Source organism: Mustela putorius, unplaced genomic scaffold (genome assembly GCF_011764305.1).
Source record: "Mustela putorius furo isolate JIRA1106 unplaced genomic scaffold, ASM1176430v1.1 tig00000585_pilon_pilon_pilon, whole genome shotgun sequence".
In the NCBI taxonomy this organism is placed as follows: Eukaryota; Metazoa; Chordata; class Mammalia; order Carnivora; family Mustelidae; genus Mustela; species Mustela putorius.
In genome coordinates, this window is record NW_025421424.1 from 12,045,975 (window position 1) to 12,070,571 (window position 24,597).

The following is a 24,597-nucleotide window of genomic DNA, read 5'->3' on the forward strand; positions in this document are numbered from 1 at the left end:
AAGCAGTAAGAAGTAACTATAACTCCATGCAAGTGATAAATCACTAAGTTCTCCTCCTGAGACTAATACTACACTATAGGTTAACTTGAATTTAATTAAAATCTTAGAAGAAAAAAAAATAACTACAACTCATTAGACAAACATTTCCTATTTATTTACATATATGAGACACAGGTAAATTACATGAAATAGACCTTTAAAAAAATGTTTAATTAACTGTTTACTCATTTAAACCTTGAGCCAGTATGGTACAGTGGTTAAAAGCACATACTCTGGAATCACACAGATCCAAGTCTTGACCATTATCTTGCTGTAAGACTTTGGACAAACTGTTTAACCTGTTAGTATCTCAGTATTCTCGTTTGTAAAACAAAATAAAACTAGAACTTCTGCTGTGTAATATTATTGTAAGATTTAATGTAATAACACCATAATACATTAGTAACTAGCACAGTAAGGGGAAAAAACAAGACTACAAAAACAAAAGCCTTAGTAAGCCTTCAATATATCTAAGTTGTAAGTACTCAAAAACACAAACAGGAAAAAGACAGTGCAATATAAGTGTTATATCAAGGCTTGGGGTTATGACAATATGTGGAAGGAAGTATCATTTGACCTGAGGAGCATTCAGGAAATGCTTCTGAAAGGAGGTGACACTTCATCATGTCTTTAAGTGAAGGAAAAGTATCAAGTGTTTGAAGGAAAAATGGAAAGGACAATTTTTGTGTGTGTGTGCCTTTTGTCTTTTTTTTTCCATTGAAATTATGAAGGACAAAAGGATATTTACTAACATACTGATCATATATCTCTTCCCTCATTCAACATACTTTACTGACTATTACATTACTATGCTATATATCGAGCCACTGTCTTCTTAACTATAACCAGAATGGCTTTCACCAGACCTCTAGTAACTTTTAAAGTTCTAAACTAACATTACATCTAAGCTTACACCCACTCATTCCAGTGCAGTTGTCTGTGAATTTCCCTTTTTCATTATGCCTCTGCCAAAGAATCTGGTTATCTAAGCAATAATGTCCCTCTTCTATAATACTGTACTTGTGCTTTAAGCTAAAGAGTCTATTCCTATGTGGTGCATTCCAAGATTCCAGTTAGAAAAAGTTTAAGCCCCTGCCTACATTCCCATTACATGCTATGTATTATTCTTTTCATTCCACTTATTAAATAACACTGTATCAGTGGTTCCCTTGCCCATCTCCTCTTAGTTCTAACTTAGCAACAATTTCTTCCACTCATTTCATATGGGTCCCTATCCCCCTAGCCCCACCTCCTTCCGTCTCCTCAGATTCTTCATTCTCTAACCCAAGCCTAAATGCAGTAGTCTCCAAATCCCAATCTTAGTCTCTGATTATATTATCTTCATAAGATAACAACTGCTGCCATTTATTAAATTCCTATATGTGCCAGAAACATTATTTCACCTAATCTTCACACCAACCAAGCAAGCTATACATTTATTTCATCCATTTTATAGATGAAAATACAACTGAAAGTAGATAATTTGTGCAAAGTCAGACCTAGTAATAATAACTGTGTTTATTGTTTACTCAGTAGTAAGCATCATTATGAGAACTTTAACAGTAAAAACTCATTTAACCCTCTCTCTACTTTAAAAAAGATATTCTTATTTTTACAGATAAAAAACCTTAGGAAATTACATAAGAAGTTACATAATTTAACCAAAGTGACGTATCTATGAATTAAATGGCAAAGCCAGGATTTGGATACAGTGCTCACTTCAAAACCTGTATCTTCCCCACAAAACCACACTATTAAGCTTTCAGCTATCATCTACGTTAATGATTCCCAAATCAGTACTGGAAAATGAACACTAGTTTTTGTTGTTGTTGTTTATGAAGAAATAAGACAGACTTTGTGCATAATCACTATTTGCCTTTTATACACTACCTTTATTAGGCTCTTTTCATCAATCTTGTAGTAGTTTTCAAGTTTTTTTTCAACAAGCTGGGCAAGCTTACTGGCGTTATCTAGAGGTTTACTGAAAGTGGAAAAAATGTTCAAACAATTATCTTTCTTTCAAAACATGTTATAATATCATAAAGCTGAATTCTAAAATTAAACAACACAATTTATTAATTTAAAAGAGTTTATAAACAGAGTTCAGATAAAAATATATCAAATATAATGTTATACCAATTTGTCTGGATTTTACAAATGTAGACCTTATCATATGTACTTAAGACTTTCTTAATGTAAAAAAAATAATATAAATAAAATTGCAGTTCCCTTTATTCCCTTCCCAATTCCTAGGTTTCTCCTCTACCTCTATCCAACGCCCAATGGCAACCACTATCATGAATTTGGTGTGTATTCTTCCTGTTAATGCTGTTATATATATTTACTATTTTATAAGTGTTTAATAGTATATGTTCTATATATGATTGAGATCTATCTATGTTGACATACATCAGATTAATTCATTGTATTCCATCATATAATTATACTGGATTTCATGCATTCATTCCCTTAAAGATAGACATTTTTTAAAAAGATTTTATTTATTTGACAGAGATCACAAGTAGGCAGAGAAGCAGGCAGGGGCGGGGGCAAGCTCCTTGCTGAGCAGACAGCCAGATTCAGGGCTCGATCCCAGGACCCTGGGATCTTGACCTGAGCCGAAGGCAGAGGCTTTAACCCACTGAGCCACCCAGGTGCCTCTAAAGATAGACATTTAAGTCATTCTTAATTTCATACTATTTCAAACAACCCTGAAACAATTATCTTTGTAAATAAGTCTCCACGTACGTTTTTCTACATCTAAAAGTATAATTGCTGAGTCATAAAGTATATATTTTTTACATTTTTAGATATTAGCATATTACTCTCCAAATTAGTTGACCTATTATCCTTCCTCCTAGCAGTGAGATTTCCTAATGTGTTCTCTAACATCTAATCAGATTTCAAATATAATCTTTTGCATAAAATTTTTATATCACTCTCTACTAAAATGATAAAATCACAGTCTAAATTACATCTTCATGACCAGTTACATTTGTGTTGCTTTTGAGTCTACAAGAAAAATGCTGGGAAAGGCTCCTCAATTAGCACACCAATCTCAAAAACGGAAGGTTGTGAGGGATTCAAAGTTAAAAGACTCTTTAGGTTTACTACCTTAAAAATAAATAAAGCAGCAACTACATATAACAATTTATTACACATTTTGCTTTAAAATGTTTTCAAGGGGAAGTAATTTTCTGTTTGAATTACACTTTAACAATCCATAAGATATAACTGGATTATTCTATAACTATTGTAGTAATTCAAGACAGGTCCATTGGTGAGCCTTTAAATTATTAATTGGTTATATTTACTCATCCTGAACAGAGCCAACACCAAGAGCAGAAACTTGAACAGCAACTGAACTCTAGCAGAAGATAAACCACTTAGCTCTATTCCCTGAGTTCAGAATGTAATTAGTTTATCACCTATAAGAAAAAGAATGTTTTCAGGGCGCCTGGGTGGCTCAGTGGGTTAAGTCTCTGCCTTCGGCTCAGGTCATAGTCTCAGGCCTGAGACTCTCGGGCTCTCTGCTCATCAGGGAGCCTGCTTCACCCTCTCTTTCTCTGCCTGCCTCTCTGCCTACCTGTGATTTCTCTCTCTGTGTCAAATAAATAAAATTAAAAAAAAAATGTTTTTAATATCTGATGTATGTATGAGTAGAGCTTATTAGGTAGCATCTGAATTAAGGAGATTTGTTATATTTTTCTAAGTAATTAACAGATATTTTTAAGAGTAATGTAACTTAAAGTATCACACTGAACAGTTCAGCCAACTAACCTGACCAATGCCAATGTTTAAATTAAAGAAAATTCTAAAAGAGAAATGAGCGACAATGCTTATTAGTTGTACCATTGTATATTTACTATTATCATTTTATTGGTGCCATTCACTATTCTGAATGCTTTATAGAGTTCATAGATAAGGAAGCTGAGGGCAAAAGGGCTACACAGCTAGCAATTAGCAGAGATTAAAATCCAAGCTGGTTACATACAAAACAGATGACTCTCAGAACATAATGTTGAACGAAGAGGCCAGAAAAAAAAAATATCATATGACTCCATTTTCACCAAGTTCGACATCATGCAAACCTAAAATATGTGTTAGAAGTCAGGATAGCAGTGACTTTTGGGGAGGAGGAAGGGGGTGGTCATCAAGGGGGATCGTGAGTAGAACCTCTGAGATGCCATGTATGTTCTATTTCTTGACCTTGATGGGGTTAGTGGGATATGTTCACTTTGGAATGATTTATCAAGCCATACACATATAATTTATGCAATTTACACTAAATTTTATTTTTAAAAAGCAAATAAATAAAGGTACATAGTATTAAAGTCAAACTTCATCTCTTAAAAAAAAAAAACAGTAATCTATTTAAAATGGCCACTGGAATTAGATACTATAAATACTTTGAGGGACACTTGGGTGATTCAGTTGGTTTGGTGTGTCTGCCTTCAGCTTGGTCATGATCCCAGGGTCCTGGGATGGAGTCCCACATTCAGACTCCTTGCTTGGGGGGAGCTTGCTTCTCCGTCTGCTTGCCACTCCCCTTGCTTGTGCTCTCCCTCTCCGACAAATAAATACATACATACTTCAACACTAAAACCACTATTCAGATAATATGGCCATTCAAATTCGGTGAAAATTTAATAGAACATTAATTTTAAGACTGTATTCTCTATATGGCAATAGAGACATTTCCTAAACGTTCCTTAAACCCATGAAAAAGTATTTGCAAATCATATCAAAATAATTTTTAAAAAGAGTTTATTTATTTATTTGACAGAAAGAGAAATCACAAGTAGGCAGAGAGGCAGGCAGAGAAAGATGGGGAAGCAGGCTCCCTGCTGAGCAGAGAGCCCAGTGCAGGGATCGATCCCAGGACACTGAGATCATGACCTGAGCCGGAGGCAGAGGCTTAATCCACTGAGCCACCCAGGTGCCCCATACTAAATTTAAGCACTGAAATTTAGTAACAGAGGCTATAAGTTGCTCTGAAATTTCAATCTTAAACTTTATTTTTAAAATTTTTAAAAAAGATTTTCTTTCTTTATTTGAAAGAGCAAGCGAGCACAGGTAGGCAAGAGCATTAGATAGAGGGAGAGGAGAAGCAGGCTCCCCGCTGAGCAGAGAGCCCTGGGGCTCGATCCTAGGACCTGGAGATCATGACCTGAGTCAAAGGCAGACGCTTAACCAACTGAGCCACCCAGGCACCCCTCAACCTTAAACTTTAAATCTTCTATATATACAGCATAATTCTACATGGACAATAAACTGCAAACCAATAAACATAAGCACAGAGACATTACCTACCTCTACACTGGAGACCAAGGAAGCATAACAGTGTTTTTTACCTTTTAAGTATTTTTTAAGCATAATAGTGTTTTTTACCTTTTATATCTTACTCCAGGATTTTCATCCAGGGTAGCACACACTGTAACTATCTGCTCAGCCATTGCTTCCATAACGGCATCTTTTCCATTTGCATTACTAGGGTCTGGACTGTAACAGTAATAGAATGCATCTGGTACATCAAGAGTATAAACCTAAGTTAGGCCAAGAAAAAAAAAAAAGGTCAAACTGTTGTTAATTTGGTGATGTAATGAAAAAAAAATCAATCAAGGAAAATGCAGCTATTATTTGGAAATCAAAAGAAATTACTTGCACTAACCACGCTGATTCCTGAGACCACTGTGTCTTTACCTTAATCAACTCTCATTTTCTCTCTGTCCTCTTGATTTCATCCTTATTTCTTTTCTCACTCTCTCATTTTCTCCTTAGTCTACCTCTCTCCTTCAGTTCTTGTTTCATATATAGATTGTACTGTTTGTTTTTTCACTACCTGTGCAACAGATGAAGGAATCTGAGGTAGTCAAACTAAAATAAAAATCTAATACCTGGCACAAATACAACAAAGACAAAACTGGTCTATATATTTGACATACATTAAAAATCTTAATCTATTAGAGAATAACCTAGAACCTTTCCATAATTGAGATGTTTCTTTAATTCTTTAGCTTATACTCTTCATGTCTTTAAAATAGAAACATATTTTCCAAAATCACAGTATTGTGCCAGACATAGTAATTGGTCTAATCACAGATATAATGAAACCTCAAAGACACAGTCATTCAACTAACAAAAGCATTTACTTATGTATAAAGAACTGGATTAGAGATTTACTATTATTGTGTTATTCGAAGAGTACAAAAGAAGAAGTTCTCTAATGGGGGTTGGAAGTTCTCTATTAAACTTATTTTTATTTTTCTTTTTAAACAAAATATGTTAGCATATTTTGTAGCAATTCCTCTTAGCCTAGGATAACGTATTGAGTGTAAAAATAGGTATGTAATAAATATTATAGGTCAACTACTGAAATATGAATAACCCTCCTTGTGAAAGTTTCCTTTCACTGTACAGTCATTCCTCTCTCTGAACCTAACACATAACCAAGAGCAACAGGCTGAACGCAGAATGAGAGTTAGCCATAACTAATCCACTTCTGTCTGTGTTGCTCAAAGTTTTGGCTGTTGTATTAACTTCCAAAAAGCACTCCTTAGAGTACACTATAACACAATGGTAGATAATATCTGTTCAAAAATACTGCCCTGGGAAGACATGAACAGACATTTCTGCAAAGAAGGCATGCAAATGGCCAACAGACACATGAAAAAGTGCTCAACATCTTGGCATCAGGGAAACAAAAATCAGCCACAATGTGATACCACCTTACACCAGTCAGAATGGCTAAAATTAGCAAGTCAGGAAACAACAGATGTTGGGGAAGATATGGAGAAAGGGGAACCCTCCTACACCGTTCGTGGGAATGCAAGATGGTGCAGCCACTCTGGACAACTTAAAAAGTTGAAAATAGAGCTATTCTACGACCCGGCAATTGCACTACTGGGTATTTACCACAAAGATACAAACGTAGTGATCCGAAGGTGCATGTGCAACCCAGTGTTTACAGCAGCAATGTCCACAATAGCCAAATTATGGAAAGAGCCCAGATGTTCATAGACAGATGAATGGATAAAGAAGATATCGTATATAGATACAGTGGAACATTATGCAGCCATCAGAAATAAAATCTTGCCATTTGCAATGATGTGGATGGAACTAGAGGGGAGGGAGTAAGCTAAGTGAAATAAGTCAGTCAGAGAAAGATAATTATATATGATCTCACTGATATGTGGAGTTTGAGAAACGAGACAGAGGATCATAGGGGAAGAGAGGAAAAAGTGAAACAAGATGAAACCAGAGAGAAAAACCATAAGAGGCTTTTTTTAAAAAATAAATTTTAAATTTTTTATTAACATATAATGTATTATTAGCCCCAGGGGTATAGGTCTGTGAATTGCCAGGTTTACACACTGCATAGCATACACCTTCCCCAGTGTCCATAACCCAACCACCCTCTCCCTAATCCCCTCCCCCCAACAACCCAGACTCTCAATCTCTGGAAACAAACTGAGGGTTGCTAGAGTGGAGGGGGGTAGGTGGGGTGGGGTGGCTGGATGACGGACACTGGGGAGGGTATGTGCTATGGTGAGCACTGTGAATTGTGTAAGACTGATGAATGACAGACCTGTGCTCCCAAAACAAATAATATATTATATAGTAATTAAAAAAAAAAAACCTTACTGGCCTGGGGTACCTAGGTAGCTCAATCAATTAAGAGTCCGACTTGATTTGGCTCAAGTCATGACCTCAGGGTTGTGAGATCAAGCCCTGGGCTGGGCTCTGCACTGGGTGTAGAGCCTCCTTCAGATTCTCTCCCTCTCCCACCCCAACACCCTTGCTCTTTAACTCTCCTCTCTATCTCTATTCTTAACAAAAAATACTGCCCTTTCCTAAAGGGCCTCTCACTCACTGGAGTCAGCCTTGGCTATGGTCATTGTAATATGAATAGAAGTGACATGTGCTACTCCCCCTCAAAAGCTTTAAAAGTCATTCTGCATACATGGGTGGGGGAAGCCATTGTGTGACTCCACCATTTCTCTTTTCCCTCTGCTATGTCCCAGACAAGGGCTGTTCCTTCAGCCTCAGTGCTGGAATGAAGATATACAGAGCAAAGCCCCAGGCAAACCATAATGGACAATAACATGAATGAGAAATAAACTTGGTTGTTGTTAATATACTGAGATTTAAGGAGCTGTTACCACAGTTTAAATTAATCTAAGCTACCTAATATTCCAATGAACCCAAGAGAAATTTGGAGTTGGTTTTCATTCTACCCTCAAATTTTTTCCATTTTCTTCCTTTTCCTCTTCTCCACTTTCCATCACCACCATTACATGTTCCTTTAAACTATTACCAAATACTTTCTTCAACTTTATGACCCATAATCAGCTCCTTAAATAAAGACTTTCTCAGGGTGCCTGGGTGGCTCAGCAGGTTAGAGCCTCTGCCTTCGGCTCAGGTCATGATCCCAGGGTCCTGGGATGGAGTTCCACATCGGGCTCTCTGCTTGGCGGGGAGCCTGCTTCCTCCTCTCTCTCTGCCTGCCTCTCTGCCTACTTGTGATCTCTGTCAAATAAATAAATAAAATCTTAAAAAAAAATAAAAAAAAATACTTTCTCCATCTCCATCTATTTTTCTTGCTAATCTATAACTGGCTTAGCTCTATTTCTACGTAGACACACTCTAGTACCCTCTATACTAACTACACCAGATTCTTTGTACTCCCTAAGGTCCACTGTAATGAAACTCCCCTATATTATTGAATGCTTTCCATCTAACTGCTTTAATGTGTATGTGATAGCACTAATTATCTTAAACCCTCTGAGAGGGAAAGAGAGAGGTTTCTTTAATCTCTGACTCAAATTCAAGAGTGAATCAACCTCCTTCCTCTCCATGCAACCTCTAAATGTGCTTAACATCCAGCTTTTCTTTGGAGCACTATCATACCTGATTTTGACAATCTCTCCTCAGTGATTTCCTGACTTGTACTTTTCCTTAAAGACATTAGGAGGAGTTCCATGGTCTTCTGTATCAGTGCATTTTCCACCACTATTCTTGGTGGGACCTGGAGCCTCCTACAACACAGTCCCAACCTACCTTAGAGATAGACTTATCTATTTTATCTTCACTCCTTATAATCTGTACTACTGCTGTTTCCCTGCACTTTTCTGCTTCTGTATCTTTGCATTCAGGCTATTTTCACTTTCCTCTTCTTTCCCTCTTCATTACTACCTTATGAAATTCTATCCATTCATTAAATATTTTCTCATTCTCCTAGTATGAATTAATCTCTCTTTTCTTGTGGTAGACTGTGAGCTGCCTCCCCCCAAACCACTCTTCCCTTAATTTTCAGTAACCATACCAATTCTTTGGAGGAAGCAGCTACATATGCCTACATAAAAGACTACATTTATACATTTAAGTATACCCACATGACTAAATTTTAGCCAACAAGACATAAATGAAATCTATATATTTCCTTTTTTCTCTCTTTCACCCGGCTTCCTCAAATAAAGATGAAATGATTCTACAGTTACCTTGGACCATGAGGGTCATGCCTAGAGTAGGCCCTTGACAATTCTGTAGAGCCAGCATACCAGCCATACATAACCCATTTCCTGACTTCTTTTACATTAGGAAAAAATAAATTTCTATCTTGTTTAAGCTACTGAAAGTAAATTTTTCTATTCTATGCAGTTAAACCTAATCTTAATTGATATCTTTTTGAAGATGTATAAATTCTTTGGATTTCTATTATAGCACTTGTGTGTGTGTAGGGCATATACCATGCCCAGTAGAGCAAACCACTTGGCATCTAGCAGATGATGTCCATTGCACAAGATCTTGATAAATGTTCATATATGCCTACACTCATAGCTCAAACCACTTAGTTGTATTTAATTTATACCTTCACTCATAAATGAACAAGAGTTCAAAATATTTTCACTATAATTTCTCCGTAACAGTTAAATTTACTAAGTAAACCCTCGGAAGATATTTATCAAGGAAATAAAGGCAAAACTTGATAAGGGAATAAAAAAGTAGACAGGACCTTAAATAATCACAACATTTTGCAAAGACCAGTAAGAAGACTCTCATGAGATTTCTCTATATAGACAAAGACAAGTTATTTCCATCAACAATCAGATTGGTCAGAAAGCTACACAAATCTCTCCTTCAAATACAGCAACTGCAGAATTTTAATGAATTCTGAGACTAAAACTATATTTACCATTTGTACAGCAGATGCTCTGGATATGCTTGTAATATTTCTCATACTACCATTTATATCCCACATCATTTAGGAAGCCTATTTCACCCTACATTAACCTTACATATCACATTCAAAGGAATAGGTCTAAGGTAACCTTTGGAAACAGTCTAATGTTAAACAGGTATCTTAAAATTTTATGATTTGGATTTTAATTTTTCTTTGCCCAAAACAGCAACAGCTTAAAGGAAAAAACCCTTTTCTAGGACCTTCCTGTCTTTTAATATATTGACCTTATAGTTCCAAACAACAGTGAGCTATTACAATTCTATGAAATGCTAGAATCCAAATACAGAGAACAGAGCACATCAGAGCTGAGCAATGTACTAGCTGTTTGATTTGGAGCAAGCTACTTAACTTTTTTGATTTCCCCATCTTTAAAATGAAGATAGGATTACTATCTATTCATAGAACTATTATGAGAATTTACATGAATATATTTATTGAAAACAGGAAAGAGTCTGGCACATGGAGAATACGATGTAGGTATTTCCTATCACCATTATTATTATTAATTGAAGGCTTATAACTATTCCAATGTCAAAATGAACTTTAAAAGTTAAAAATTTCATAAATTAAGATAATCTCTATAATGTTATAGAAAATATTTATTGATGAACATTTGTTTTAATATCACAAATGGTCACAGAAGCTAAAACGATTTCTTTTGAGTCATCTAACATAGACTGCTCAAAATCTTTTGATTTCATAATCTAACAGTGCTGTAAAACTTGACATACACAGCACTTAGCAACAGCCATGAAATTTAAGCTCCACTTTCATGTTCTCTTCCAATTTATGCTCATATCCTTTCCCTTATCATGAGAAATGATTATTTGTGGATTGTTAAAAATCACCAAATACACATACTAAAATCTATTATGAACTAAAATTAAAAATAAAAAGAGAAAGTACCTGAGACTCGAGTGGAATGAAGGAAATATTTATTTCTTTACATCTTCTTATTGACTTGGAACAAGAAGCTTTAATTTTGTTAAAGAGACTATCAGGGCAAACTGAGAGAGAGGAAGAAAAATCAAAACATGTAACTCCATCTAAATTTTTATTCTTTTGAATAAATCATTTAAACATCCAAGAATATTTATTTTTTACATATAAATTAGTGACTTTTACAAAGTAATTTACTAAGAGGATGAGATAATATGCAAATATTCTTCTTCCCTTTACAGAGCAGATATTCTAGCCAAGAGGGCTGTAATAGAAATTCCATTTTCTCCATTCATAGGCACCATAAGCTAAGATTATTTCCTTAAACTGATGTTTACGCAGTAAACTAAAATTATCAGGACAGAAAATCAGGTCCAAACCCATGACTTAATAAACTTTTACAGGACTTTCAGAACTTGTTAGGAATTTATACTACTTTTCTAAATCTGCCACTAAGTGCAACCATACCACACAAATTGTTAGTTTTTTTCCTTGTATGTATTAGAAGAACTTCTCTAATGTCAGGAAATCCTAAGACTAATAAATTCTGGACCTTAGAGTCTATTCCTTCCAAAACCACCTTTAATCTAGGTTGGAACATAACCACTGGGTTCTAGAGTCTTTTAACATTATATTCTTTAGCCTTAAGTTTCCTTAAGTTAAGAGGCTTCACATTCATTAAATTTTATCAATTCCATAAACACGAATTTCTATATAATAAAATTATTTAAAAGATAAATAGTATGGCATGATACTTTTAAAATGAAAACTACTACGCATGAAATAAATAATAACTTACAGGAAAAACAATATACTATTTAAAATGATGAATCTCTAATAGCACAGACCAAGGCTGCACTTAGATGAATGGCAATTTCATTTTGCAGTTTTATTATGTAAGGTATAACATAAAGCAGAATTATATGTGTTTCTAGACTTCTCTGTGATTCTTTACTTTAGCTGCTTTCTATTTGAACATATGGTATGGTAAGAGAAATGTGATAGATTCTCTCCATTAATATTTGCCAAACAGATGGCAATTTCTTCCTACTCTCCCAAAGGGTCTTATTTTTGATTATATAATCAAATACCCAATTAAAACTTTAATTAAAAAAAATTTATCCTATCATCAGCATAAAACTTGAGGGACAGCCTTCACCACCAACCCCCTACCACTGTATACCAGCAAAACATGGCTAATTCAGAATTTAATTTTCTATCACCTTAAATGAGTTAGAATATGATCTTATATCTTTAGATTCTTTCTAACCTAATTAGAATAAGCAATAAATAGAAAATCATAGTACTATAATAGTATTATAAGAAATAACTAATAATTGATAGATTTTAAACAATGAAATAATACTTCTACAAAGCTACTTACAGTCAGTGAAGTATATATATGCTGCTTTGTATTTGTTCTCAGATTTACTTGCAAAATCACGTAAAAAACAGTCTACAGACTTAAAAAAGGTTAGATGTTAATATACATATAATCAAATACTAATTTAAATATGCTAGGTGTTTGAAATAACCAAGATTATTCTTTTTTATAATAAAACAAAATCTTAACTTTCCAAAAGTTTACTTTATAAACTGACTTTTTTTTAAATGCTATTTTGTCTAGCCAGTAATAGTGAAAAACCCAAGTAGTAAGGTCATACATTATGAACAGAGGTTTCAGCAATGAGAAGATCCAGGAACAATTCAGTGACAGGGAAGCTAAACATAAGATTAGAAGGTAACAAATCAAAGAGTTGAGAAGCCAATGAATATACTAGAAAGGTTATCTACCCGGATAATGAAGCCACTGGCTATGATTGAAGAGGAGCTGAAGAGAGTTAACAGTGAGCTAGGCGTAAAACTGTCAAGGGATAATGAAAGACCCAGAGGTTGGGAAATGACTGCAAGGAGAAGGAATGGCAGGTAATACAATCTGGTAGTTCTTACATGCCTCAGTGCTGATAATTTTACTTATTTATTTAATTTTTTTAGTGTTGGTAGTTTTAAAGATACAATGGTTTGGCAGCAAAAATGAAGAATTTAGAATTTAATGCTCTCTCCTCCATCTATTCCGTTATCTCCTTCTGGAAGTCCTAAAACTACTTCTGTTAGATCTCATGGCTCTATACAGCAAGCCTCTTATCTTTCCCCCATAATTTCCATGACTTCTTTTTTTTCTGCTTTGAGATGTTCCATTTTGACCTTCTAGGCTACTAATTCAAATTTTGGGATGCCTGGTGGCTCAGTTGGTTAAGCAGCTGCCTTCGGCTCAGGTCATGATCCCAGCGTCCTGGGATCGAGTCCCACATCAGGCTCCTTGCTCGGCAGGGAGTCTGCTTCTCCCTCTGCCTCTGCCTGCCATTCTGTCTGCCTTGTTCACGCTCTCTCTCTCTCTGACAAATAAATAAATAAAATAAATCTTTAAAAAAAAAATAAAAGTTTGGCTTTAGGTATGAGCTCAATCACTGATCATAAACTGAAATATTCCTTTGACATAAAAAATTTATTTACATACATGATTATATGCATAAATACATGTGTGTATATGTATAAATAAATGTATGCCATAAAGAAGTCACTAAGATAAAGGATTAATCCAAGATTGTTTCTTTTATGTACATTTCTGTCATCCCCAAAAATATGACTGTACAGGAACATCACTGAGTAACAAATTACTCAAAGAAACGCTACTGTTTTATACAATTAAATTCTGCTTCCATATATGGGGGGAGGGGAGGGAATTCTTTCACTTATATATATTCTCATTGAGAAGAGTGCAAATGAAACAATTTTCTAACATAGAAAAACTTTTCCTAAGCAAACTAGTTTATGGCACTATTTTTCTAATAAAGAATGTTTCATTTGAATTTTCTATGAGAAAATGAGGTCAATGGTAAATGATGAACATAACTTTTAAAGATTCAAAATACTGGGTGCCTGGGTGGCTCAGTGGGTTAAAGCCTCTGCCTTCGGCTCAGATCATAATCCCAGGGTCCTGGGATCGAGCTCCGCTCAGGCTCTCTGCTCAGCAGGGAGCCTGCTTCCTCCTCTCTCTCTGCCTGCCTCTATGCCTACTTGTGATCTCTGTCAAATAAATAAATAAAATCTTTAAAAAAAAAAAAAGATTCAAAATACTCACCTTTGATGTTGGAGAGAGAAAATAAAGAGCTTTCATTTGTCTGACAGGTTCTCGATTCTTATAAATATTCTCCACAACTAATAAAAAAAAAAGTAATTTTATAAAACCAAACAATGGAAACAATTTTAAAATAAGCTTTACTTCTTATTTCTAATAGGGAAACACATTCACATATACTGGGTTTAACATTTTCTTTGCCTCCATCTGATAAATCAAAAAATCCCCAAAATGTAGGGATGCTTGAGTGACTCAGTCAGTTAGGCGTCCAACTTTTGATTTTGGCTCAGGTCATGATCTCAGGATCTGGGGATTGAGCCCCACATAAGGCTCCATGCTCAGCACAGAGTCTGCTTGTCCCTCTCCCTTTTGCTCTGCCACTTGTACCCCCTCTCTAAAATAAAAAAATAAAATCTTTTTAAAAAGTACCAAAATGTACCTTCCCTAAAATGAAACTCAGGTCTAAGTGCTCATCATGAGAAAAAAAAGATAAAGCAGCTATTTCATAGTTGGGTCTACCAGCATAAGCAAGCAACATGCCATGAAGCAAGCAAGAAAAATACAGTAAAAATTAAAATATGTATTCCTTTTTAAAAATATTTTACTATAATAGCAATATGATACCAGATATTTGGTTAAGCACTTAACATGAATTATCTGTTAAACCTTATAGTAAGTTTTATATAACAAACCTTTAAGTTAATTATTTTACAAATGAGGAAACTGAGGCTTGAAGTTGTTAAATAACTTGTCGAAGTTACACAGCTAGAAAGTAGAACAGGTAAGATTCCAACCCAGATCTGTTTGACTCCAGAATCCAAGTTTTAACTACTAATATTCTTCAAATAAACTCCTAATTAACTTATTCTTTTAAAACTATGCAATACTGATAAAGTATTTTTAATAATGAAATATCAAAATTTACTCAATTATAGTTTTATTATTGAAATTAAGAGGTTCATAAAATTAACTTATATGAAACAATGAAAATTTAAAACTAGGAAACTCAAAATTGTCAAATTAACTGTTAAAGCTATATTAAAAAAACAAAAAACAAAAAACTGAAGTATCATTCCACAAATCAAGAGAACCATCTTTTAAGACTAAAGCTGTCAAGAGTCCCAGAAAGAATTAAAAAGATTAAACTTGGGGCACCTGGGTGGCTAAGTCAGTTGAGCATCCAACTCTTGATTTTGCCTTAGGTCATGATCTCAGGGTTATGGGATCAAGCCCTGTGTGGAGCTCCGTGCTCAGTGGGGGGTATGCTTGAGACTCTCTCTCCTTCTGCCACCTCCAACTTGTATGCAAGCACATTCTCTCTAAATAAAATAAATAGGTACACCTGGGTGGCTTAGTCTGTTAAACGTCTGCCTTTGGCTCAGGTCATGATCCCAGGGTCTTGGGATGGAGTCCTGCAATAGGTGCCCTGCTCAGCGGGAAGTCTGCTTCTCCCTCTGCCTGCTGCTCACCCTGCTTGTGCTCTCTCTCTGACAAATAAATAAAATCTTATAAATAAATAAATAAATAAAGTCTTATAAAAAAGAAAGGAAGAAATAAAAAAAGATAGATTACTCTGACAGGGAGATTACTCTGATAGGGAGGCTACTTTTGGGACTTCTCTGGTAAATTTGGGGATTGATCTTTTTCCTCCCTACATTTATACTAGTAAAGTATAGGTTTATCATAGCTTCTATTAGGATGTCAAATAAGGTTTCCAAGGGTGTATTTAGTTTTATCTCCAATCCCAACAACTGTAATTTCAACTTTAAAAGATTAAGGTTAGTGGGGCACCTGGGTAGCTCAGTGGGTTAAGCCTCTGCCTTTGGCTCAGGTCATGGTCTCAGGGTCCTAGGATCAAGCCCCGAATCAGGCTCTCTGCTCAGCAGGGAGCCTCCTTCCCCCTCTCCTTCTGCCTGCCTCTCTATCGGTCTCTCTGTTAAATAAATAAAAAATCTTAAAAAGAAAAAAAAAAGATTAAGGTTGGGGTGCCTGGGTGGCACAGTCAGTTAAGCAACCAACTGTTGGTTTCAGCTCGGGTAGTGAACTTGGGGTCGTGAGATCAGGCCCTGAAACTGGTTTCACATTGAGTCTGCTTCAGATTCTCCCTCTCTTTCCCTCTGTCCCTCCTGCTTGTGCTCTTTCTCTCTCTCAAATAAATAAATCTTAAAAGAAAAAAAGAGATCAAGGTTAAATCTTATAAACTTGTTATTGCTTAACCCTCAAAATGAAGTGTCTTACAGTCATCTTATGCTGCATATATTATGTTTGGTGAGTAATGTACATGTTAAAATGTGAAAATACTATGATATGATTTAGAAAAGACTTTGAAAATACTCTTAAATATCTCGTTATTAATAGCACAAAGTGCCACTTCTTTAATTCCTGGAAAATGGGTATCTATTAAGAGATTTTTTAAAAGGATCTTTATAATTATTCCTATAACAGTGACAAGGAGAGAGCACCGAATCCTAACCACTAGACCACCAGGGAATTCCTATAACAGTGACAAGGAATAATCTAACTCTCAGTCTATTTTTAAGGATTTTTAAAGGATTTTACTTAGCTTTACTTTATTTTTTAAGGATTCTACTTAGCTTTACTCTTCATTGACGTAGCATCCTACATTCATTTTTTCTCATCAATTTTTTAAAACTTCTAAGACACTACTGAATATTTTAATGAAATGACCTGAATGATGACAGAAAGTATGATCACTGAACCTGCAATGCCAAGTCTAATTGAGGGAATCTCAATTTGAGAGCCCACGTGGGACTCAAAAGGACTGTGCAAGTTCAAGTTGGTAGATATTATGATGATTAAACCAGAGCAAACCGAGGTGACAGCAGAGGATATAAGGAAGCAATGTGCTCCATGATAAACAGTCCTTATGAAATGCTTCTCAAAAAAAAAAAAAAAAGCATTCTGTGGTCAAATTATTAAAAAACTGAGTACTACACCTAAACCCAGGGGAATCCACATATTTGATAGCATATTAAAAAAACCTCTGGAAAGTCCCAAACTTACTTGGCAACAGAATCTTTTCCTTGAAGAGTATCTATGAACACTGAACATACAGTAAGAACAATGGTCTACAAAAATTCAATAAAACCTTACAGTGCAAAACTGTTCTGTAGCTTCACAGCTTTTATTCACATTAACAAATGCTTCTCACTCTAGTTGCAAATCAAAATGACCTCTGGAAACTTAAAAAACTTCGTGGCTTAAATCAATATTACATTTGTCCAACAGTAGAAAAATCAAGGCTTTAATCCACTGAGAAGACCATAAATACCATAAAGACAAACAAATATATATTACAAATTAGATATTACAAATATATAATCAATAATAAAATATTTTATGTTAAAGATCTGACATATAAATATCAAAATAAACATTATAAAAACTTTCAGATAATCCTCCCGCTGTATACAATGCTCAGGTTTTCTTGAAAATACTGGTGTAGGGGCATGTGGGTGACTCAGTGGGTTAAGCCTTGGCCTTCAGCTCAGGTCATGATCTCAGGGTCCTGGGATCCAGTCCCACATAGGGGTCTCTGCTCAGTGAGGAGCCTGCTTCCCCTCTCTCTCTGCCTACCTGTGATCTCCTTCTGTCAAATAAATAAATAAATTAAAAAAAAAATAGAAAATACTGGTGTACATTTGAACCTCACAAGTAGCAGTGACAGAGGGTACACATTCTACATTAAATTCCAAAATATAAAAAATTATATTTGACTTTTTAAAAAATTTTATTTATTTGAGAGTGAGAGCTAGAAAGAGCGAGCACATACAGAGGGGCGAGGGAGAAACAGACTTCCTGCTGGGCAGGGAACCCGACAGAGGGCTCGATCCCAGAACCCTGGGATCATGACCTGAGCTAAAGGCAAATACTTAATGAACTGAGCCACCCAGGCACCCCTATATTAAACTTTGAGCCTCAGTTTCCTCATTACCAGTGAGGATATTTAAAATCTCTTTAAAGGGTTGTCATGGATCATACAAAACCATTATCAAATATATAACAGTTAAAAATTTCAGTAACAAACTCAACAAGGCAACTGACTTAGTTTTGATCAGGGCACTGAATTATAGTCTCAGCTAAAGAAAACTTCCAAGGGTTACTCTTTTTTTCTTTTAAATTTATTTTCAGCATAACAGTATTCATTATTTTTGCACCACATCCAGTGCTCCATGCAATCTGTGCCCTCTATAATACCCACCACCTGGTACCCCGACCTCCCACCCTCCGCCCCTTCAAAACCCTCAGATTGTTTTTCAGAGTCCATAGTCTCTCATGGTTCACCTCCCCTTCCAATTTCCCCCAACTCCCTTCCCTTCTCTAACTCCCCATGTCCTCCATGCTATTTGTTATGCTCCACAAATAAGTGAAACCATATCTTATTGGTTTCTTCCTGTGTATATTAGTCCTTGCATAAAATCCATGGTTAAAAGCCAACTGTTGGGGCGCCTGGGTGGCTCAGTGGGTTAAGCCGCTGCCTTCAACTCAGGTCATGATCTCAGGGTCCTGGGATCGAGTCCCGCATCGGGCTCTCTGCTCAGCAGGGAGCCTGCTTCCTCCTCTCTCTCTCTGCCTGCCTCTCTGCCTACTTGTGATCTCTCTCTGTCAAATAAATAAATAAAATCTTTAAAAAAAAAAAAATTCTCTTAAAAAAAAAAAAAAAGCCAACTGTCATGTCATGAGTAATAGTTCTAGAAAGTTGTTTTCTAAAGCTTCATGTGGCATTGAACTTTACATTTTTCACTAGACTGCAAAGGGAAAAGGAAAGAAGAAAATATTAATAATGCAGAAAGAGACTAAGGCAAAAGAATAAAAGTATATTGTAGATAAGGTTCAAACTTCATGTAAAGGCAGCACTCAGGAGAGCAGGGCATGGAGCTAAGAAAGTATGAAGGGAGTGGAGTCATAATGGGTCCTAGGGAGAATATTATTAGCAGAGTAACAGGGACACGAATATGCCAACAGTTCTAGAAGGAGAGCTGCATTGAATGGATCTCTGCCTCTCAGAAAATGTAAGTGATAAAAACATGGAGATTTAGTTAAACTTTCAGTTTGTACATGTCATTTCTTGAATTAATTTCTGAATTTTTCTTCTTCCTCACCTTTTCTCTACTTTTGTGTTAAAACCATTTGCAAAAAAGGGATTATTTTCTATACAATATGGCATAGTTCCCAGACACACTGAGTACTATAGGCTAAGGCTTACACAGGATTTTCTTTTTTTTTTTAAATTAATTTATTTATTTTCAGAAAAACAGTATTCATTATTTTTTTACCACACCCAGTGCTCCATGCTATCTGTGCCCTCTATAATACCCACCACCTGGTACCCCAACCTCCCACCCCCCGCCACTTCAAACCCCTCAGATTGTTTTTCAGAGTGCCAAGCGTTATTCTGAAGATCCACAGAGAAAAGAATGTCCAGTGAATAAAACATAACCCCCTCAGAAACACAATGACTAAATAAAATTTATTAATACTTCAAACTTCCCCAGTCACAATAAATAAAGTTTTGATGATGAGTATTGGTAACACTTACCAGTTATACCCTCTGCTAGAAGATCTGTCATTTTACAACATGATGCCAAAAGCTTAGTGGTAAAGTCATCTAAAAGCATGATCTTAAAATGAATATAAATTAAGAAAGTATAAGAACTTGATTGCCAAGAATTCACAAAACACAGAATACATTAAACCCACTCAAATATAGACCTTATATTACATAAAATGAAAATATTAGGACAACAGGCAAAATTATCTCAACTCACCTTTTAACTTGTATGACCCAGAGATTTATTTTCTCAATATACATACATATAATATCATAATAAGTAAGCAAACAGAAACATTTCCATTTTGAAGAAGAGAACTTGTTTGTTTTATTTTTGATAACTTGTTCATCTTAAATTTATCTTGTGTTTAACATCAAATTTTCTTAAAATTATAAAATTCCACTTCTGGAATAATAAATATTCCAGGCGCTATTCTAATCATTTGCCATGGATTAATTCATTAATCTTTACAACCACACCATGAGGTAATACTATCCCTATTTTATAAACATGGAACAGAGAGATCAAGTAATTTATCCAAGAAGTCACAGCTATCAAGTGGTGAAGCTGGGATTTGAACGCAATCAGTACAGTTCCAGACTACATCATTACAGAAGTATAATAAGGACAGTATATTGATGTCCTCAATTAAAGGGCAAAATACACAAATTTTACCTTCCATTCGCCTTCTTTCTTGCAGTCATCAAACACTGTTGCTTTTATCTCTGCCAAAAAAAAAAATTTATGAATCTTAATCAACAGCTAGAAAAAGAGTAATAGAGTAACTACTCAAAAACAACTATATCAAAATCATTGGGAAAGTATCCAATTGAAAATCTGTTAACCTACATAAAAAGTATAGATACTTGTTAAATTCTAAGTAAAAACCCAATTATTATTATTATTTTTTTTTTAAGATTTTATTTATTTATTTGACAGAGAGAGAGATTACAAGTAGGCAGAAAGAGAGAGGAGGAAGCAGGCTCTCCACTGAGCAGAGAGTATTATTTTTTTTTAAAAAGATTTTATTTATTTACTTGACAGACAGAGATCACAAGTAGGCAGAGAGACAGGCAGAGAGAGAGGGGGAAGCAGGCTCCCTGCTGAGCAGAGATCCCGATGCGGAGCTCGATCCTAGGACCCTGGTATCATGACAGGAGCTGAAGGCAGAGGCTTCAACCCACTGAGCCACCCAGGTGCCCCAAAATCCAATTATTGTTAATACCTAACATTTATAAATTTATTTTTAGAGAGACAGTACGCATTCATACCCAACTGGGGGAGGGGCAGAGGAAAAGAGAACCTCAAGCAGACTACTTCCTCACTCCCCCATGCCTGAGCTGGGGAACCCAACTGGGGACTCCATCCCATGACATTCAGATCAGACCTGAGCCAAAATAAAGATTGGGACACTCAACTGACTGAGTCACCCCGGTGCCCCCTACTTATATTTAAACTGTAATATGTTTTTAAACTTTTGAGAATAAAAATATTATGAAAGGGTGTCTGGGTCGCTTAGTTGGTTAAGCAACTCAAGTCACAATCCTTGAGTCCCAGGACCGAGTCCCACATTGGGCCCCCTGCTCAGCAGGGAGTCTGCTTCTCTTGCTGACCTCCCTCCTCTCACTCTCTCTCTCTCAAATAAATAAATAAAATCTTAAAAGAATAGTATTATGAAAGGCTAATATACTTAAGAATATATTTCAGTATGTAAATATATCTCGAAAATATTTCTGAAACTATTAACTAATTTGCTTTCTCCTATTCTACTTAAATCCCAAGTAAATAAGATGAAAACAAAACTCACAGGAAAATCCCATTGCTAAATTATATCTGACAATTGAAACTAGTTACTTTTCTTCCTGGTTTACTGCATTACAATTTTCAACAATTTATATTATAGCACTAGATACAAATATTCAGTCTTCATTTATAATCAATAAATATTTACATGTTCCTTTCAATGATACTCAAAATCTAAATAAATTTTTTTAAATTAAATTAAATTTAAATTAAATTTTTTTCTTATATATTAAATAATACATAGGCAATTCATACAAATATCTATTGTTCATGTCATAATAAGCAATTCCCCACATTTAATGTTTTGTTAATTTTCAATTTTTTAAAAAAGATTTTATTTATTTATTTGAGAGACAGACAGTGAATGAGAGATAGCATGAGAGGGGAGGTCAGAGGGAGAAACTTGTGGAGTTGAGAGCTCAATGCAGGGACTCAATCCCAGGACTCCGGGATCATGACCTTAGCCAAAGGCAGTTGCTTAACCAAATGAGTGACCCAGGCGCCCGATTTTCAATTCTGAAAATAAAAAGTGGTATGTAATAAATAAAATAGAATTAAAATATAAATTATTGTAACTTCTAATTTCACTAATTCCTGGTATGAGATGTTTATATAATTCATTTGAACTTTTCTAATTTATATTTAAGTTAATGCTTGTAGAAATATTCAAGCAGGGTATATTTAATAAGGATTTACTAAATCTCATCATAACAAGTGTGATCTGGAAGGTTTTACTGTAATTGGGAAGGCTTGAAAAGTGTTAAGGAATACTAGTTAATGTGCTTAGATATGTTTGCTAGGAAGATTATAATAATAAGTGAGAATAATGGCAAAAGCCTAGAATGTTGAATGCTAGTTTAAGCCTAAAGCACTGATTTCCTCTACTCTATAGGCAGAGATGAGGATTTCTCAGGCAGAGTTCAGACACTAAAATATTATGCTACTTCCCTTTCTAAGCCTGCTTTATTTCTATATACCTTAAGTTGAAAATCAAAGAAACAAATGCTCATGGAATTTATGATGGAGCAGATTGAAGAGTTCCCTTGGAAGAATTCATCTCATTATAATCTTTAGAACCATAGAAACTACACTGTTTCTATACTGCAACTAGTTACATGTCACTATTGAGCACTTAAAATTTGGTTAGCCACTTAACTGGGATGTCCTGGAAGTATAAAACACACAACAGATTTCAAAGACGTAGTACTAAAAAAGAAATGGGGGGAACGCGTGGGTGGCTCGGTGGGTTGGGCCTCTGCCTTCGGCTCAGGTCATGGTCTCATGGTCTCAAAGTCCTGGGATCGAGCCACGCATCAGGCTCTCTGCTCAGAGGGGAGCCTGCTTCTCCTCTCTCTGCCTGCCTCTCTGCCTGCTTGTGATCTTTGTCAAATAAATAAATAAAAATTTTTAAAAAAAAGGAAAATATCATTAATTTTTTAATTTTTACAGTTTAAATGATAACATTTTAGAAATTTATTATTAAAATACTCTTTATCAATTTCTCTACTCTTCTTTAATGTGGCTATTAGAAAACTTTAAATTATTTATGTGGCTTGCATTCTATTTCTACTGGATAGTGCTGCCTTGGAATCCAAAGATACCTAGATAGTGTCAGCGTCTTAAAAATAGACAATAAAGAAATAACTAGCTTTGTGGACTAGAAATTAGGGGCATCCATGAAAAGTGATAGGATCATAGGTAAGGTATGTTTGGAAGGACATCAAAGGAAATCATATCAACTAACATTACAGAACTAAGAAGGTATTTCCTCCAAATACTAACGAAAATTATATGACCTTACATACGTTTCTCTAGCACCCCAAATATGGATATATTGCAAAGATTCAATTCCTTCAGTTGGCTTCTCTACTCTCTTCCTCAGAAACCATATTAATTCTTAAAAGTTTCATCTATCACACCCACCCTTCACTTTTTTCCCTACATTACTGGGATGTAACTGACATAAAAGACAACTTTAAGATACTCAATGTGTTGACTTGATACACATATACTGTAATATAATTACAACTGTAATGTTACTTAACATCTCTAACACCTCACATAATTACCATCCTTTTAGTTATTTTGGGAGGTGAGAACATTTAAGATCTATCTACCTTAACAACTTTCAAGTATATAATACAGTGTTGTTCTCTATAATCACACTACTGTGCATTACATCCCCAGAACTTACTTGTCTTCTCACTGTAAGTTTGTACTCTTTGACCAAGTTCTCCCCATATCCTGTAACCCCAGTAGTCCTTCTATTTTCTACAAATCTTATATCTTACCCTTCATATCTTATATCTTATCCTTCAATTATGCAGTATAGGTTTAAGCTTCTATATACCTCAAACTGAAATTATAGTTCCCTAAAAACTTCTCTATTTCTAAGACTTCTCCATTTCTAAGAGGTTTCATTGGCATTTTCTTAGTCATAGTCTTTGGATATTTCCTCCGTTCCCCCATATCCAATAAAAAAGCAGTGTTGACTGTTTTACCTGGTGACTGCCACTACCCCAACATTGCCTTGATTCTCATCATCTCTCACTGAACTACTGAAATAGTCTCCTACTTGAATGTCCTGCTTTCTACCTCCAACCCCTTTGGCAGTTCAATCCATTTTTTTCCACACTGCTGTCAGTTATCTTCTTGAAGCACAATTTTCTGTTTACATCAAAGCCTACCTCGAAATTCTCTCAAGTGCTCACTCCTGCCTACAGAATAAAATTTAGATTTTACTATTCAACATCCTCTAGCAAGTGGCCCCTGACTACTCTCTAAGTTGATTTTCCACCAGTCCAAATGCTACCCAAGTAACAACTTATTAATGCCAACCACTCTGCTTTGCTCATTCTTTC

The 24,597-nt window shown here is 35.3% G+C and overlaps 1 protein-coding gene across 3 annotated transcripts in view; it reads right to left on the minus strand.

Moving 5' to 3' along the window:
• Positions 1-24,597, minus strand: part of STXBP3 (syntaxin binding protein 3) — a 56,027-nt gene that overhangs the window by 22,050 nt on the left and 9,380 nt on the right. For all 3 annotated transcript variants that reach the window (XR_006607297.1, XM_045081966.1, XM_045081967.1), the window contains exons 2-8: positions 20,609-20,658; positions 19,921-20,002; positions 14,364-14,440; positions 12,606-12,684; positions 11,189-11,289; positions 5,431-5,585; positions 1,930-2,020 (exon numbers count right to left, since the gene is read on the minus strand). Coding sequence is in view for 2 of the 3 variants with exons in the window: in XM_045081966.1 (XP_044937901.1) it covers positions 1,930-2,020; positions 5,431-5,585; positions 11,189-11,289; positions 12,606-12,684; positions 14,364-14,440; positions 19,921-20,002; positions 20,609-20,658 (635 nt within the window). In the remaining variant the exon portion in view is untranslated. The remainder of the gene's footprint in view (positions 1-1,929; positions 2,021-5,430; positions 5,586-11,188; positions 11,290-12,605; positions 12,685-14,363; positions 14,441-19,920; positions 20,003-20,608; positions 20,659-24,597) is intronic.